The sequence below is a fragment of the Saccoglossus kowalevskii genome, chromosome 5 (genome assembly GCF_978046115.1).
Source record: "Saccoglossus kowalevskii chromosome 5, keSacKowa6.1, whole genome shotgun sequence".
Classification (NCBI taxonomy): Eukaryota; Metazoa; Hemichordata; class Enteropneusta; family Harrimaniidae; genus Saccoglossus; species Saccoglossus kowalevskii.
This window is the reverse complement of record NC_140645.1, coordinates 31911509-31930973: the sequence shown is the minus strand read 5'-3', so window position 1 is coordinate 31930973 and position 19465 is coordinate 31911509. Positions and strand designations below refer to the sequence as shown.

At 34.8% G+C, this 19465-nt stretch overlaps 1 protein-coding gene across 2 annotated transcripts in view; it reads right to left on the bottom strand.

Moving 5' to 3' along the window:
* Window positions 1–2687: 2687 nt before the first annotated feature.
* LOC100372828 (B-cell receptor CD22-like) overlaps window positions 2688–19465 on the bottom strand; it is a 47937-nt gene continuing 31159 nt past the window's right edge. Inside the window, exons 4-17 of one of the 2 annotated variants that reach the window (XM_085499325.1) lie at window positions 18681–18962; window positions 17919–18203; window positions 16336–16605; window positions 15411–15677; window positions 14359–14640; window positions 13333–13632; window positions 12401–12688; window positions 10550–10696; window positions 9721–9742; window positions 9130–9191; window positions 8034–8138; window positions 5999–6058; window positions 4942–5048; window positions 2688–3445 (exon numbers count right to left, since the gene is read on the bottom strand). In XM_085499325.1, coding sequence (XP_085355451.1) covers window positions 3311–3445; window positions 4942–5048; window positions 5999–6058; window positions 8034–8138; window positions 9130–9191; window positions 9721–9742; window positions 10550–10696; window positions 12401–12688; window positions 13333–13632; window positions 14359–14640; window positions 15411–15677; window positions 16336–16605; window positions 17919–18203; window positions 18681–18962 — 2612 coding nt within the window. In that variant the 3' untranslated portion in view covers window positions 2688–3310. The remainder of the gene's footprint in view (window positions 3446–4941; window positions 5049–5998; window positions 6059–8033; window positions 8139–9129; window positions 9192–9720; window positions 9743–10549; window positions 10697–12400; window positions 12689–13332; window positions 13633–14358; window positions 14641–15410; window positions 15678–16335; window positions 16606–17918; window positions 18204–18680; window positions 18963–19465) is intronic. The other variant, XM_085499326.1, reaches the window with a different exon arrangement.

Genomic DNA, 19465 nt, shown 5'->3' with positions numbered 1-19465 from the left:
ATTGTATGTAGTCTAACGTCAACTTTTTACATCGTTTTCTTCAAAACCGTTAAACTAAATGCTTTCATATTTGCAACATACCGTATGGTAGATTCTTGCGGTAGTCCTCAGTCAGATTTGTTTATTTCGTGTTGATATTTTCAATTCTCTAGTTTTGATGAATATTTTTGGTAAATTAAAATATTTTCCACTTCTTGTTAAAAACTGCAAGTCCGATTACTTTGATATTATACATATAGGTACCTCAGGTAGACCTCTCAGATTTGTTTATTCTGTGACAATTTCTCCAATTTTAAGAAATGTGTCATTTTGGGTAAATTAAGATATTTTTGACTCGTCATTTGCATACAATATAAATTCTGCATTCAAAGTCAGAATTTGTGGTTAGCATTTATTTTTACATTATCAATACAGTAAGACTCAGTACAACTGATTAATGAATTAATTTGGATATCTGCAATTTTAGGCAGATAGAAGTGTTTGGATATCTCATCGACTTGTTTGCATTTAGAATAGCAGCGTTTATGATCACAATACTGAGAAAATCTAAAATGACTAGGTATTCAAAATGGCTGAATCCCAGGCGACAATATATTGACTAGGCTATTTCACAACTTGTCAAGTCACTGTTAAATAATTCACCATATTTTGCGTTCTAATTCTACTTTTGTAAACTGCCAATAAACTAAAATGGGGTAATTTAGAATACAGCACCTTTAAGAAATAATATTCCAAACACGGGGGATTCATGATCTAAAATATAATCTTCACTGAAAACACTTTAAATCCCCTAATGCATCATCTTTCAAAGGTAACCCCCCCCCCCTTATGAAACTATTTTCAAACATAAATTCTGATCATGTCACCAATGTGTTGGGTGGGGGCAGTTCGAATTTTGTTTTCAAGGTTGAATACATGGTATGTATTAGAGTGACCCTCAGAAAATCACATACATCAACAAGGAAACTCATTGTACACTAAAACAGTATTTTATTCAAGAATTCAAAATTGTCACATCTACATACAATTACATACTAAAAATCACATCTAAGAATATCAATACAATATTTAACTCCTCAACCCCATTCACCCTCAAGGAGTTACTGAATATTACAACACTGACTGGACAATAGATGGCGCTCTTCACAATTAGAGAACATCAATAACCAGTTGACATAGTAACTGCTGAAAATTCATTTTGACAATGTCACAGCTATATTGAATCTAATCTATATTACAAAGTGCGCCCTCACAGGCAACACTGTACATACTCTTGTTTAAATGCAAACTAATTTTTAAATGACAAAAAGAGTAAATTTGTGATAATACTACAAAAATAGATAGAATGTTGCGCCATCTCATAAAATAGAAGTAAAAAAAATCACAAAGACAATTTTTTTTTTTTACTGAAAAAGAAATGTAACTCATTTTAAAACCCAGTTGCCCATCATTGAATGTTGAAGCTTAAGTTTACATGGAGAGACTTTGAACAAGTCCAAATCACCATGGCAACAAGAAAAACAAAAACACAGCTTTACTAGGAATTAAAAGAATGAGCAAGTGGCAGTGAAATGTTACCATGACAATGAGTTAAAAAATCAGTTGCATTCAATTAGCTATAATACAAGAAAAGAGCGAAAATGCAAAATATACAAAAATACAATAAAATGTGCTTCGACCCATCAGCCTCAAAAACCCAAAAAAGTGGTATAAGGTCAAGAAATGCTAAAAATACAAAATGTCAACAGGGTATAAAAAGATAAGCCTCTGAATCATTTATGACGATAAAATTCAGCCAACACAGTCTCCCTACCTTTGGTTGAACACATTTTTTAAATGGCTTGGATGAGATACAGTATTATAGCGAAAAGATTTATTGAATGAGAATACAGAAATTGTGGCCATTCTTACATAATTGTGGGACTAGTATACATTGATTCAACCTTCAAGTGTCAATGCCTATCTTCATAGCATCAATTATTTCAGCATGCGAGCGTCTTCTCACATTATCAAATATCACAACCTGACAGTTTACGAGGAAAGTCTCGCTAAAATTAATGTTTTCAAGATTCTAATGGACACTCTTGATTACATTTGAAAGCAGTGACCCCCAGTGTTGAGAATGTGAAGCTATGAGCAGGTCAGGAAACCAATTACAAACTACAATTCTCCTAACCAAAGTGCCTAGGTTTGTACAAACCACCCAGCAGATGTAAAACTCAATTTTCCTGAGAACAAACTTATTAACCTGAAAGACTCCCACCTGTAGATCTAGAATGGTATATTCATACCTGTAAGTCAAGAAGGGTAATCTCTAACAAGCAAGACATACCATTTTATCTCTAGGGTGAGGGTAGAGTGCATAGGAATTACAAATTTAAAGCCAGAGTTTAAGAGAAAAAAACATGAAAGGATTCATAATTTCATAATGCCGTGTGTCGTCTGCCAAACCCTCTTTCTATCAAAAAACCTGAACTGCAATTTCAAATAAATTGGTATTTTTTTCCACAAATATTCTAGTTATAATTTTGATTCTGAGGATTTCTCACTACATTGTATTTCATTACGATTTCAAACCACCATAGAGGGCAATGTTGAAATGAGTTCAATTACAGTAATTTATCGTTTCTACCAAATCAATGTTTCTAAAATGCAATAAATCTAACCAATCAGAGCACAAATATAAATTCCTTCAAAGTTATGATTTTTGGTTTGTTAAAACAATCCAAGGTAAGTACACTATTAAACAAACGATCCGGATATATTCTTGACCAAGATCTAACACTATTGTACCTAATATCAAATGGAATGACCCACAATTCAACAGCTTCACAATGTTAAAACTTTATAATGAGACGTTCTTTTTGAACAATGGGTGTGACAGCTATATAATTCGAGGGATCAAAAATTCAGACTATCAATATATACAAAAAAACAATGAATATTTCAGTATTTGGGCCACAATTGTACAACCACCCCATTTGAATAAAGGGATAGTCTTAAAAAAAAACAGGCAGGACATGATAGCCGTTTATTAGAAATACAGCCAAATGAGAATGAAATATTCTATGCAAGAAATCTCAAGATGTGATGATATGGTTATAATATGACATTTGCAGTACAGGATTCAATTTTGTCTGCATTCTCAATGTTGAATCCACAACTACAAAATCTAACTACATTCAGAATTGCAACAAAAAATGCAACCATATTGGACGGTGACTTTTTTTTGTGAGCGAGTGTCAAATTCAACAGAAACATAGTTGAGACTCCTAAAATATTAACAAAAAATTATAAAATAAAATAAACCTTACAGCGCCGTTGGTTGACCTGAGCGTGCAAAATCAATATCAGCATATTCTGTTGAGGGTTCTTTAACAGGTTTGTCATCTTTTGGTTTTGCCATATCAAGTTGAGCATAGACTACTTCATTCTTCCTAGGTCCCTGTTATTACATAAAGTGGGATGAATTCACTGTCTTGGTGCAAGGTGTGTGTGTGTGAGAGAGACAGCATTAAAATAAGCCCCTGTGTGTCCCATGTCTAAAAACAGTGCTCCCTCCAAGACTTAGTCTGGCAACACGTTTGCAATTACTGAACTATGTATTCAAATACGCCAGTTTCCAGAAGGAGGAATCAACTTTCTCAGTGCTAAATTAGCTTCGAGTGGAGCACTGACTAAAACCAACTTATTTTAAACTAAGATGCATGTCAGAATATCAGGTCATCAAATTTAATGTGTTGGTTGTTACATGGTGAAGTGGTCTGCAGAATAACCTGAGAACCTAACGGTATTTAAGTATTTAATTTGTGACCAATAAGCCGAGTTGGTTTTGCAAATATGTCAATTCAAATTATATAAAATTGACAGACATCTTGGATTAAAATAAATAGTGTAATACCATTGCAGTACTCAACTAAATAACCTGATATTTCACAAATATTGCGGGATATTGCAGAATTTCAATTTGTCGTGTCTAACCTTACACAGAACCATCAGGAACGAGAACCAAACCCAACAACTGACGATTGAGGCACAAACACAAATCCATGCCCTTTTCCTACCATGCATAATTTAAAGTGCTTGTAAGCGACTCATGCATATTTGATGACCATTGGAATTTCCAGAGTGAAGTGAAAATGTTGCGTTGAATTAATTTTACTAAAAGCAATCATGAGCAACACCTTCAATGAATAAAACCAAAATAACTTCATATTCCATACAACTTTGGTGGAAAATGCTCTGATTGTTTTGTAAAACTTGCATATAATTTTTTTTTTAATTATCAAACAGAAAATATTCAGTTAAGATAAAACTACTGAAAGGCAATTTACAGAAGCATTTAGCATCAATAGCTAACAGTTACGGGTAAATCTAATGAATGGTGCCGACTTACAGCAGTGTTTAACATTGACAGAAAACAGTTACGGTAAATCTAATGAATGGTGCAGACTTACAGCAGTGTTTAACATTGACGGAAAACAGTTGCGGTAAATCTAGTGAATTGTGCCAACTTACAGCAGTGTTTAGTATCAATGGTAAACTACATAAACTTTGTAACAGTTAAATAAGCAATGCTTACAAATACATTAAATGTTACACTTGTGAATTTCTATCAAGTCATTTACATTGAAACTTTGCTACCAAATATGGCAAATCAGTTCCAAATATGCAATTCATTAACCAAATGTCCATACAGGACACCAAAGAACAAACTTGTATAATTATCCAAATAAGGAAACAAAATGGCCGCCACAGCCAAATATTGCAAACACACTTCCAAATATGGCATTATAATGCCAATAAGGAATTTACATAACAATGTACCTTTGTCAATATGTAGCATGATAATAGCTACTCATTCTTAATTCTTTGGTCCCCAATATAATGTTAGTGGTTTGATTATTCTTTACTTTCAGCTTCAGTTGTCTCTTCTCTTACCTTCGTATCATCATCTTTATTATCAGTTGGGGGATCATCAATTTTAGTTTCGGCTTCTGGCTCCTCTTCTTTCTCTGTTCCTTTGTCTTCTTTTTCATTTTCATTTTCTGCACACAAAGAAAAAAATTTAATAAATGAATTTTCCTTATGGTTGGGTTGGGTTGCATTATGGGTAATAGTGCATTGTGGGACTAACACCTACTGCATGACCAGTGCGAAATTATACGGCTAGCCTGTATTATTAAATGGTTGAAAGCCAAACAAAAAATTTTTCTTTTAAATCTTCAACGCATTTTCTTGGTCCTTAAATATCTGACATGAAAAACCACATTTTTTATACATTTTCTTGGTTTGGACCAGGTTGTCATCAAATCACAAGACAAATGTATATTCATACAGAGTTTGAATTAAATATTTTGTGACAAGAGTTTTTATGGGAAAAATGGCTGTCAGTCGTTAAAAACTGCTCAGAATCATTTACACTACTATGCCTTGCCTTTGTACCAAACAAAATCAGTGAAAGTTTCTGAGAATGCAAAATGGCTGCCAGTCGACAGCATTCAACAAGATACAAAACATAATGATGTACATCGATGTCAGTCCTTTTATTTGAATAGACTGAGGTAATACAGAGAAATTATTTTTTTTTTTTTTATTTGGGACAAATATTTTAGCCAGTTTGTCACAGGTCATCAAACCTCAACCCAAATCGTTCCAAGCATGTCAGAAATTACAGACAGACAGACGTACAGACAGACGTACGTACAGACGTACGTACAGACAGATGTACAGACAGACGTACAGATGTACTGTCCCCTATTTCTGCGTTTCAACCGACTAAAAATAAATAGCAATGCAAAAGCTTTGTTTTTTTAGGAAGGTGACAGGCAGATTTAAACCAGAAATGTTTAACAAATTATCTGGAAATCTGGTTAAAATGCAGTTCTATCCAGCCATTCGTGCACTAGCTAATTGCAGACTGTTACAATAATCATGCAGGAATTGATACAAGCCAAGGAGAAAGATTAGTGATGAGATGAGATGAGAATGAGCATACCTGCTGGCATTCCATTTTTCATGAAGGGTGGTTCATCATGTGGAGGGGATGCAGGTGCCTCTGTGTTAATAAAAGAAACAACAACAAGACAAAGGATTACAAAATGTTCAGTTTTATTTTTGTAATGATGCACATTTTACTGAATTATGCATCTTTGTTTTGTAACGGTATAACTGATTGAATTGGTACAATCAAATATAGGCACCACACCCTGATTGGAAATGACATGATTGAAATTCAGTGAAAGTGAAACATCAGAACTACTTGTTGTTGCTTCTGTTTGTGTTGCATTAGCCTTATTCACACCCCCTAAAGGTCACGCATCCTGGCACAACTGGGGGGGTCAAATTAACTATCGCCCACCCAATGAAAAATGCGAGGTTATCACAAGAACTATTGTTACTGTCGCAGACATTCTTCCTAACACCAAAATTTCAACATTGCCAGCAAAGTTGCTGACTGATTTGCTAAGCGCGTCTCGAGATATGGTCAGTTCAAACTGCTTTTACGAGGGTGTGCCATTCGACTAAATGTGCTCATTCACAAGGGTTATAACAAACACACTTGCGACTGTTCTGTCATTTCATACTATGTCAGTACATACAATTTATTTGGATAACTTTGTCATTTATTATATACAAATTTATACGATTTAATGAAATAAATTGAAAGGCAATTGCATCACAATCTTCTATTTATATATTCACATGTCCCGGCCCCCTTATATTAGTCTGCTGTTGTAATAGCAACGATCTCCCAGCATGCATAGCAAACCAGACAGCAACTTAGCTGGGAATGTTGCTGTTTTGGTGTTCAGAGCAATATGGCAGTGACCGTATAACTATACTTTATGCTATAACTTTAATTTCAAGTAAAGTATTTGAATGTAACATCAATAATTCTGAACGAGTCAATGATGGTGTTGCAGTTCTCTCCAAATACGAAAAAAAAAAATGTTTTAATAGAAAAAAAATACCCACAAAAAATGACAGGATGTTTGATATTTAGTAGTTGTCATGCATAAAACATAGTACAATTATAGTAAGTTGTCTATCATGCAGCAAGCAAGTCCCAACAATAATATGCAGTGTATGTAAATAATGTATAATAACTTAGATGAATAGTTAATGCCATGAAAATTGCATTCCCACTTAATATATGTAGAAAACTTCTCACTGACTCGCATAAACATCATTTAAACTTTGTGTTCTGTAGCACCAAGCGGCAAATTGATTTCCAAGACTTTTCCCAAACTCTCTTGCACCCCCACCCCCTCAAGACATTTTGACCCTTAATTCAGGCCAGGGCGGGGTGGGCGCAGGAACACTTTATGCAGAGAAACTGAGCCTTTCTAAAATGAATTACTGGTAATAACTACGGAGAAATTTTAAGAATTTTCACAGATTTTTTTTATTTTTCTCGTAATTTAAAGACTACTCAAAGCCTGTCAGAGGACGCTACGGACGCTGTACAGTTACTGAGAAATATTGTCTAAGAGTATCACAAAATTGAATTTAGAAGCCCTATAAAATACAACAAGTCAAGCCACACATGGTCTTGGTGATTACAACAAAGGAAATTATATTGTGTATTTACTGTACCGCAAGCACCAGTAATCCAGAATTACACAATTTGTGGCCAGGCTAACTGATTTATCTTTTTCATAGAAAACAATCAGTTCATGTTCTTCACATAATGCAAAACAGGAATGCAATTTTAAATCTGAGACAGATTTGAGTTTTCTGGTTTCTACAATACAGCCATATACGGTGGCAATGAAGTGCGACTCATTGATTGTCGTTTTGCAAGAGCAATTATACTTCAATAGTGGGTTTCATATCCGTGTCAAATCAGTCTTGTGCAGGATTAAAAGATGGCATTTTATCAAATTTAAAGTCGAACATTTTACACCTAATTGATTGGCACAGAACTCCATATTCATTTTGACCACCACACAGGACAAACAGTAGCACACATGGTAACTCAAATCAGATATACGATCTTGTAGCCGAGCAACCAGAGAATACACATTTACCTTTTTCTTCATCTTTCTTTTCATCTTCGTCAGGCTTCAGAAGTTTCTCTTCCTCCGGTTTCTTCTTATCGCCTGTTTCGTCATCCAAGGCATATTCTGAAACACCTGAAAATTACAAATATGATCAATTGAATCAGTTCATTGACATTGGAAATGTACTGTAATTGCTCTGCAGTTTTACGTCTTCTTCAAGTTCACTAAAATTTAAGTTATGCTCAGATAGTACTTAGTGCTTTAACAAGCAGCCTGTAGGCTGAGATAGCTCCACTGTTAGCAATGCACATTTCAATTAAAGAACTGACAATATCAGAAAATGAACAAATCTGAGAGAGGTCTACCCAAGGTACATATACACAAAGTATCAAAGCATTCAGGCTTGTAGTTTTCAAGCAGAAGTCGAAAAAGTAAAACATTGATACGGACGATGGACAATCGCTCATATGATAAGCTCCGCTCAACAGCGTAGCTAAAAATGGACAAAACTGGCACTTGAAGGGTTATTTCTGACTAACTCAACAGGCTCCAGCATTCACAACAGGATAATTTCCTATAACGGTAAGTTGACATGCCTGCTACTACATTCATTTTATTCTCAGCTTAATTACCAAATTTTTCCTTCAAATAATATTGCGCGACATTACATATCACTTCACATAGTGTTTTTAACAACAATTTATTTGGTTCATTGTATTGGCAAGATGTATGGGGCCATCAGCCTTATTGAAAAGCATGCATTATGGAGTGCCCAGTACTGTGAGAACATTGAGGTAAACATGGCAATTCTTATCCCACTGAGAATTCTAACGACATCTTTACCATTTTGTACAAATTGTACATGTATTTGCAAATACTGTAAGACTAGTTTACTTAAATAGATTAAATTGTATATTTAAGAACACAGTTTGCACTATAGAGAATAAACTACCTTGTGTTACTGTCCAAAAACCCACCATGATGAGTAAAATGTCTTGTACTTCTACAATCATTGAACATTTCTATCCCCACATGGGTAATGTACTCTTAACATATAATTAAATGGGCAGGATAGAGGCTGGTGAGAACACTAGTAAACATTATGTATATAGCAGAATCTTACCTTGGTCTCCCTTTTCTTCCTCTTTCTTGTCATTCAATGGTACTTCCTCCTCATCCAATTTCCTACAAATAAACAGTAATATTAGACATCTAACCATTCAGACATGTCAAAAACATTATTAGACATCTGTAACCCTTCAAATATTTTCATAAATTGCTGGTTGAACCAAAGACACTATAGGAACAGACAACTTTGATATAACATGACTAGGGACTCAAATGTAATTTCTAACATTCAAAGTGTTACAAGTGTCTGATGTGACAAATTCAACTGACAAACAGAATATGTGTATATTATGATCTTCTTTGTAATCACATGATCATTAACAAATAAATAAAATGGTTTGTATCATGAAGTGTTTGAAACCACAGATCAAGTTTGAAAATCAATTTTATAGACATAAATACATACAGACATGCATTATATTAAATACAAATAAATATTTTCTATTAGTTTCATGTCAGAAAACTATCATGTTTATCAGAACATCAACAATTGTCACTACACTCGAGATTGATATAAATCATTTGGCAGGATTGTTCAATATTAACATTACCAAAGTGGTAAAAAATCATGTAATAAAGTACTTACTTTGGAGACACATCACTTCCACCTACAATCAAAGAATAGAATAGAATAAATGCAACAAATGAATTAGAAATACAACCGAATTCTATATTAGTCCCCCCCCCCATTCTCCAAATCTCCCAATACAAGTGCACATAACACAAGAAAAGATGTATTGTACATCATTAAAATACACCTTAATGAGCCATAGACAGTCATTTATGAAAGCATATGTTAGCTACTAACAGAATAAATATGTGAAAGAAGCTTTATACATTTTCATAATTTGACCGACTGTTCAACTAGTGTTCTCCACAATGCAAAATAGCTGGCGGGCGGTCTAATTAGCACACATTTGCATATTAATTTGCATGTAATTTACATACAACATTCTAGCATTTATGTCATGATGTTATGTTTATTACACACTAAGTTATTTACTATTTTTTTTTAATTTAATTGAAACCTGTTACAATCAATATTTACGAAATGCAAAGTTTGAAATCTGATTTATATGTTCTTAAATTATTCTGCGTTCAGGAAATTCTATTCTCGTAACGAAGAGCAAGTACAAAAGAAAATTGAGTTATAATGTAGAAAATATACGAGGTGATTTGTCCCTGAAGCCAAAACAGACAAATTTGTCAAAAAAAAACTCATAACATTTTTATTTGTGGCATCAGTACTCGCCCGTGTCGACTGATAGTACGATACATTTACACATGTACTATCAGCAGGCGGGTATTGAGAGTAGCCCACCTAAAACCCCTTGTGTTAGCAAATGGGAAAAATATCAAAGTTTTTCCCATTGAAAAATTTATCAAGATAAAGTTCTACAAATTCCCAATGTTACCTTTCTGTGCCGCTTTCTGTTTTCTCCGTCTCATTAAGAATATGACAAGTACAACGACAACAATAATTACTATCAGTACAACTATCACTGCTCCAATGATGGCACCAACATTACTACTACCTTTTTGGGGTGCCACATCGGCTGCCTCTGTAATTGAGAAAAAAAAAATTATAGTGTACACATGTACAACTAGAACACACATCCACCACCCAGTAACACCACTAAGTTTATCAGAGCACGTGGGCAAACAAGACACTAAAAGGAATTGCCATTGCCCATTGATTTTCAAAACTGGCATAAAACTGCATACTACATTTATTAGTGAACCAGCCACATGTATTTCTATAGGGATGGCGATGACAGTCGACAATAAGGATTTAAGCTCATGAACCATCATAGTTAAGCAACATCCACGATTTTTCTTGTCTTGTAAGAAATTATTATTTTTGTCTCATCCAGAAATATCACACAGCCACATACACACTGTTTCCCCCATTTCCCAATGAGAACTACTTGAATCTCAGAATACTAATTCAAAACATACTGCTATAGCAGGTAATACATTTATATGTATTGCCAGCTAATAATAACAGGTTGTTGTGATTTTATTTTTCATGAAACATGGAGAAAGTCAATCTGCAGATGTGTGAATGAGATATCATGCCACCAATGGCAGGCACCCCTTTTTTCGGTTTCAAATAATGTACAACTGACTAGAAGCATTTTTTTTTGGCATACACAAATCAATGTTGGCACAACTTAAAAGCTGAAATATAGTAAAATGAAAACCGTTGGATAAATATTTTTTTTATATATTTGAGGCAGCAGCTTTAATAGAAGCCGCAGCCCTAACTTGAGACCTTGTTTCATGTTGAAATTGACAAGTTCGGATCCCAAGGAAATGTCTGCTATACAAGCCACACCCCAACTTTCACAACAGCCACCACATATTTCAGAAAAAAATATACCATTTTAAATTAGGGCATAATTTTTCGAAGATTTCAATCTTTTCTGATGCCTAGATTAAAGTCTAATTTAGGTTTTCCATAGTCTTTGACGCTTTTACGAAAGTACAGTTTGTTTATTGTGGGTAGCGTGAATGCGTTTCGACAATGAGCTGTTATTATTGTCAAAAGTGTTAAATTCTTCAATGCTCAGCTTATCTTTCGAAAACAACTAATTTCTTGATTTAAAAAAAAAAATCATGCCGTTTTCCCATCAGAATCAAAGCCAAACGATCGCACTACAACAATGGTAAATCTCTTCCATGTTGCTGGACTAATTAACATATTTAAATGAGCTATGGTAATATAAACACGGCACCATCCAGCGTTTCGATTGGTTAATTAGCAACTTGACCTATCAGGTCAAAACATAGTTGAACTCTGGTGACCTTGTCCTTTGTTATATAATATAATTCCCTTTATCATAGTTTGTTTCAATATAAATATGCATTGTCATAATTAATTTTGAATACAAACAAGTTTTGGGGTTGAACCAACAGTGGGGAATCAGTCTACCAAATGTCCTTAAACAATGTAAATCTCATACAACAACATTGGTGCCTTATTTGTTAAATTGTTTTAAGGGACATAATTTCCAGCTTTATTCAAGTAATTCAAATATTTTAGTCTAGGAATTTTACGGTAACAAGCCATAGTTAATATGATAGACGACAGACCCCACAGACAGAAACTTTCCCCTCCTATACCTTACTCATTCATGATTCGGGCAAGGTAATAAAAGGAGTTACTGGATTGCTACACTACCCCTAATGCATCCCTTGTCTAAAATTATGTACCATATTTGTGAGATGTAAGTAATCCAAGATAAGAACTACAGATTACTTACTGTCAGTTTTCAAAGCACTTGACTTCACCTCTTGTTCACCCTTGGTGTTAGTTGCTAGCACCCACACCGCATACTCAGTATCTGCTTTCAAACCCTCTATCGTATATGTATAGGATTCTGAACCATCATCTTTCATCTCAGTTGATTTAGCTTCATCCAGCGTTTCCAAGTTCTGGTATTTCACCGTGAATGTTTGAGGGCGCCCTCCATTGAATCCGGAAGTCCAGGTGACTGCTATGGTTGTGTCAGAGACACTTGTCTCAGTTATTGTGGGTTTCTCAGGTATGGCTGCAAAGTGAGAATTTAGATTATAAAACATTTTGCCATAGCATAGTGGTTGTAGCATAAGACTCATTATCAGTAGACCCAAGTTCAAACATTTTCATGGGCTGGACACCAACAACCCAAACCATGGGCGAGTGTGCCACAGACAATTCCACTGGCCGAGATTCATTCACTAACAAATGCGACTTTGGGGGAACCTTGGTTAAGGTCTGCAAGTGCTAGTGTTTGATCACGCCAGGATAACACAATAAATTGCCATTTGATAGAGAGATGTCCTCACAGCCCTGTCATGAAGTCCCAAACATTAATACGACTTTTGTGGAAAAAATGCACTGGCCATTTTCACATACAAAAACAAGCAGCCTCTCTGCTGAGATAGCTCCACTGTTAGCAATGCACATTTCAATTAAAGAACTGACAATATCATTAGAAAATGAACAAATCTGAGAGAGGTCTAATCAAGGTACAAGATATGTATAGTATCAAAGCAATTGGACTTGAAGAATTTGAAAATATCACTTTTTACCAAAATTTAAAAAAATATTCATAAAAATTAGAAAATTTAAGATATCCCCATGAAATGAACAAATCCGAGAGTGATCTACCTGTAGTAAGTAGTCCCCCAAAGTAATATCCCCACTACTTACTGATTGGAACAAGTTCAATCTGCAGCGACTTTGTGCCAATTTCATTATAGGCCATACAATCATATCTGCCGTAGTCTTTTGCAGAATTCACTTTCTTGATTGTTAAGGTACTAATAAAAAGGTTATCTTCGTATTTCTCAGCTATCTGTAATCCTTCAACGTCACTGGTTAGCTCACCACCGGTAGAGTTCAACCATTTGAACTGGGGATCAGGGAAAGCATCAGATTTACATACGAGAACTGCCATTTCATCTTTATCGACTGCAACTTTGTCAACAGCATCAACTATGTCAGGAGAATCTGAAAATAAAAATGTACTGTTGGTGAGTGGTGTCCTAGCAAAAAATATGATTTTATTTAATTAGTCAAACACAAACTTAACAATAGATGCAAAAAAATGTACAGAATCATTTTAATTATCTTTTTACTGACTTTGTATCAAGTTTCAGATTTGGGTCCAGAACAACCAGAAAACAAGGATTTTCGTCTTTTCTATATTATGCTTAAGAATAACAATTTTGATAATACTGAGCAATTCTATGTAAAGCTTATTTACATCAAAGTGTGGAACACTGGAGGTTAGAAAGAAACAAAAAAACATAATGTAAATAAGTTTTTTTATGGAGGGAAGGAAATAAGATTGTTGACTGCTAATGTTATTGTATATATATGCATATGTCAATGTAAGTCATTGTAACAGTGAAATGCGTGATATGATGACAGATGCGACCATTTTGGTTTGCAGCAATTTAAACTAATGAAATCTGTGTGATTAAGATGAGCACACACGGTATGCAAAATGTGAAAATGAATGAGCGAGACAAAAGTGGCCAGTGTTCCTTTTTAGAGTGTACACATTCTGAAAATAACCATTTTGTAGCAGTGAAAATTGGCATTTTGTCATTTTGCAAGCTATCAAATTTTCAAAGATTCAAAACAGCAGACTTAGAAATGTTTTAATTAATGCCACAACTGTTCTTATTCGATAACTCGATGATTTTGTAATGTTATTACATGCTTACTTACAGTGGATAACGAGTTCTGCCGAAGCTGAAGCGTCTTCATCCATGTCATCGTAGAACTTTGTTGTTGCTTTACAAGTATAGTTACCGCCTTTAGATCTATCGACCGATGCAAAGCTTAGATATTCCATATCCTCGCCAAGTTCATTGACAGTTCCATCTTTCATGATCTGTGTCCACTCGTATTTAAAAGGTGGTGGCTGGCTATCAACAGTACAGTTAATAGTCACCTTGGTTCCCTCAGTTACTGGCAATAATGGACTTTCCAGACTCACCTCAGGACCATCTGAGAAAACAATTGCATCAAAATTTAGTTTCGACCAATATAAATCAAACTAGGACTCTTGAAACAAGGATTCCTGTTCACTTTGGAATCTTGTGCAATGTGAAAAACATTTCACTAAAATTTTCAACTTGAATCTTTTTCTTTTCATAGTTAAATGTAAAAATGCACATTTGTCGTGCAATAACTCGTCAATGCATCAAAGTAGATTAAGAAAGATCAATTTCTAGCATATTTAAAGCAATATTTCCAGGGCTTAAAAAAAAAAAATAACTGTTCAAGTTAGACACATCAAACAAAATTTTCATGCTGTAAATCTTCACCTCACAGGAGATCCAGGGTCCATAGCAACAAGAGTCAAATGATTTCCATGATTTTCCAGACCTTTTCCTAAACTTTCTTGCATCCCCCACCCCAAGAAATTTTGAACCTTAATTTTGGATAACATCACCAAAGCTCATCAAAATTCAAAATAGCAGTTCATATCTGTACAAAAATAATTTATTTACAAGTTCATAGCCATGAAGACTTACTTTCAGGGTTCAAACTTTGACCAACGGGCCTTTCTAAAATGAATTAATAACTATGAAGAAATTTAAAGACTTTTCAAAGATTTTTTTTATTTTTCCTGCAATTTAAAGACAACTCAATAACTTTCCAGACCTCAAAAAAATCAAGACTTTCAAACGATTTTCTGAACACTATGGACCCTGTGATCTTATATTAAAAAACAACCAGGGCCTCCAAACGCTGGTGAACTGAGCAATACTTACATTGAATTTGTACAGTCGTTGTGGCACTACCAGTGCCTTGTACACCGTCATAGAAAGTATTCTGTGAATTACACGTGTAGATTCCACCTTCACCTTTGCCAATGTCGACTAATTCCACAGTAGATGTCTGACTGAGTGGCTGATCCGCACCTGGTGCAACCCACTGAATTGACTCTGGTGCAGGCAGAGAATCAACCTCACATTCAATTGTCAGTGTCTCTCCTACTCTACGAGCCACCACTGATGGCACAGTCACGACAGGGGCATCTGGAAAAATAAAATTAAATCGTAACTATTATTCATTACCATAAATTTCCCAGCTAAAATTTTTAATTGGGACACACTTTTGATCAGTTTTTTACTTCTAAACTAATGTTGGACTAAAAAGTCATTTCCCATTGCCTATAGGTCTGTCATCAGGTTTCAAAAAAATATAGAAAAATATTAATTTTATTACAACTATTTTATGAAAATGAATTAATTTATTATTCTGTAGAGCTGCTTGGCCCATACTATACAAGGATATTTTTTAATAATGCACCACATCTTGCCTGACAATCACTTTTCACCAAAAATAGAGAATTTGAGATTTTGGCATGAAATGAACAAATCTGAGAAAGAACCATCCAAGGTAATTGCATATCAAATCTGAAAACATTCTGAATTGCGGTTTTGAAGAAGAAGTTAAAATTGTAAAGTTGATGCCGACGACTGTCAATTAGTAATATGAACAGCTTTGTCGACAGGAGAGCAAATGAGAGTTCAAAAAGGAATCTGTAAAATGCAATATGAAATAAAACATACTATTGAAAACATACTATTCACATCTGTTCAGTTTCATGGCAATCAGCATGTTACATTTGCGCTTTACTACAATTAAAACTTTTGACCAATGACCCCAATCCACAATTAGTGTTAAACTTACATTGGACAACAAGTTCAGTAGTACTCTCTCCCTTGCCTGGACTGCCATCATAAAAATAATTGAAGGCCCAGCAACTGTACAACCCAGCATCGCTTCGTGCTACGCTATCCATGGTTAATTCCTCCGTGGTTTGCTCCACAGCACTATTACGGATCCACTGGAACTCACTGGCAGCGGGATTGGCTTCCGTGATGAATGTACTGCAGTTTATACTCACTGCGTCTCCCTCTTTCACAGTCTTGCTCTCATCCAACACAACAACTGGAATGTCTAGTAATTACAACAAAGATTCATTTAATAATAAATGGAACAGAAAATACTCTGAATATACTGCACATACAGATATAAACAAGACATCGACGGAAAATGCTGGAAACATAGGCAACACCAAGAGGACAAAGTGCAGTATCGAGTTTGTGGATCATTTATCTTTTTTATTAGAACACTGACTGTACATTAAAGGGCGGTGGTCGCCGCGCCGCGTCCTGTTCGATATGGTACTCATAGCGTAGTATACAACGCATGTAAAATACATTGTTTATTTACATGAAATTCCAACACGTGCTGCGCGACGACCACAACGCTTTAAAATATACTGTTAATATAGCTCAATAGAATAATTAATTCCATGCCTAGGGAAGACGTCAAAAGATCGATGTCTGATAAAAAACTTATTTGCTTTAGTTTGGGGTGGGGGTGGGGGGGGTGACCTCAAAAAGTTTCTATCCTACACAAACAATTTTATTTTTTAATGAAGTCAAAAAAATCTTGGAGTATTTGTAGTTCGTTTCTTTTCTATCCAATCGACAGAAATAACCGAAAAGGATGAAAAAACATCTAAGACGAGAAAATGGTTTGATTCGAGTGTAAATATGTGCATCAAATGAGGTGCATTTGTAAAGTCTTTACACACCCACCCGACAACCATACTACTGTCAGATTGTCAATTTTTATTTAATGGTGGATGTAGTCGGACGCCATGATCAATATTTATCAATTAAGTTTCAGTGGGGGGGGGGGGGGGGGTGTTGGAAAAAAACTAAAGGAATTAAGTTTTTTTATCCGACATTCATCTTTTGACGTTGTCCCTTACTAGACTTAAATAATTAATATATCCAAAATGAATGGAATAAAAGGTAATATGTTTGTCATTGATGAAGGGTTCCTTTACCCTCACTTATAAAACAAGAAAGAGTAAATTAAGTATTGTAGTTTAAAATGACTAATTTTCACTGGGTTTAAATTTCACCAATTTACCATTTCAGACATATTCAGTGGGTTTTAAATTCACAGTTTTATCATTTAGATAATGTGTTCTATGCTAAATTTTACATATTCACTGGGTTTTAATTTAGCGCATTTTCCAGTCAGCGAAATAAGCTGAATTAAAACCCAGTGAATAATTAACCTTTTTACAGTAGTAAATCGACTATGATTATAGCATCCTAGTATATTTGTACGGTTTGCTTCACTGATTATTTAGTAAACTAGGAGGTGACATGATTTGCCATTTGTAAAAGAAATATTAATGACAGCGCCCTCTAGTGCCATTCTCACAAACACTAATAACACTCTATACTTACATTGCACATCTATTGTAATGATCTCTTCAGTATTTCCTGTAGTTCCATCATAGTATGTATTCTCAGCTGAACACATGTATTCACCAGCCTTGTCACGTGTAATGCTTAAGATTTCCAGTGGGTTATTAGGATCCACTTGAAAATTGTCCAATAATGAAGTCCATGCCACGTTGTCAGTGCGTGGATTTGACGATATTACATTACAAGAAGCAAAGAAGTCCTCGCCTTCTTTAATCTGTCCATCTTTGTATCTGGGTTCCACATCTATTTTGAGGTCAGGAGGGTCTACAAAAAAAAATATCCCCTCAGGTCTCAGATTTTACGCTTTAGCACCATAAAGCGTAATGATAATTGATTAACCTGTCATTCATCTTAACTGTCATTCAGCTATTGTGACAACACTCAACAGCAATCGTAACAGCCCATAGGGTCTGGTCATATGAGTACATTGTACAGCTAATCGGCCAAACTGAATATCCATACCAGACGCTACTATAGAGTAAGTCATATTTAATCTTAATTTTTTAAAGCTTTAGAATTGATTTTTAACAAATACAGGAATTAAACTTTTGGGTTCAGAGGGTTCCCATTTTCAAAAATACCAATATACTGAAAATCTGAGAACACCACGACAAACTTGTTAGGCAGGTGGAAAATTAATGAAATTTAATGCATCTGTTCATGTTCAAGCCCAGCAAAGAAATTACAAGATTTATTTGTTATGTATGTATATATACTTTTTTTTACTATACATGTACTTACACTGAACATCAAAGGTGATAACATCTTCACAAGTGACAGCGTCTGCTAATGTACCATGGCTTATTTTACAATTGAATGGTACCTCGGCGTCATCTCTGCTGAACACTGGGGAATATTCAACAGGAGAGATTCCATTGCTTGGTGTATCAACTCCATCTTTCATCCACACAAGAGTTGCTGGTGGTGTACCATCAGCGACGCAAGACATCGTTGCATCACTACGACCTTCAACCACTTCATTTTCTGGACCAGCACCGTTCACTTCACAGGTAGGTGGACCTTCTGTATCAGTAAAACAATTTCACATTTGTTGATTAAAGTGTAAAGAAAGTAACTAGTTTTGCACCTACAAACTGGAAGACACATGAACAAAATAAAAAGAATGATGGATCGCATCTTTGAGATACATGTAGTTTTGATGATCAAAAATTAAATTTGTTGATTTACAGTATAAAGTTCTCTTCAAATTTTATAAAATGATTTTGCAAAATCTTTCAATTTTTTTTTATTAAGACCTGAAAGCAAAGGCGTGTCACTCGTCAAAATATTTTGAAAATCTTTCAAAAATCCACTGTCACTTGTTTTTCTGTCATTTCTTTATTGTCTTGCTTTTTCTAATGTTTCCATTCGTTCCAGCTTCTTTGTTTTTCCTTTATGTATTTTTTATATTCACAAATGAAACTATCATGAATGCAACTGCTGATTTGCATGCAATTCTATCGGATCATATATAACAGTTGAGGGCAGCATCACTATATTCAAGGTGCACGACAATTCTTTGTTCC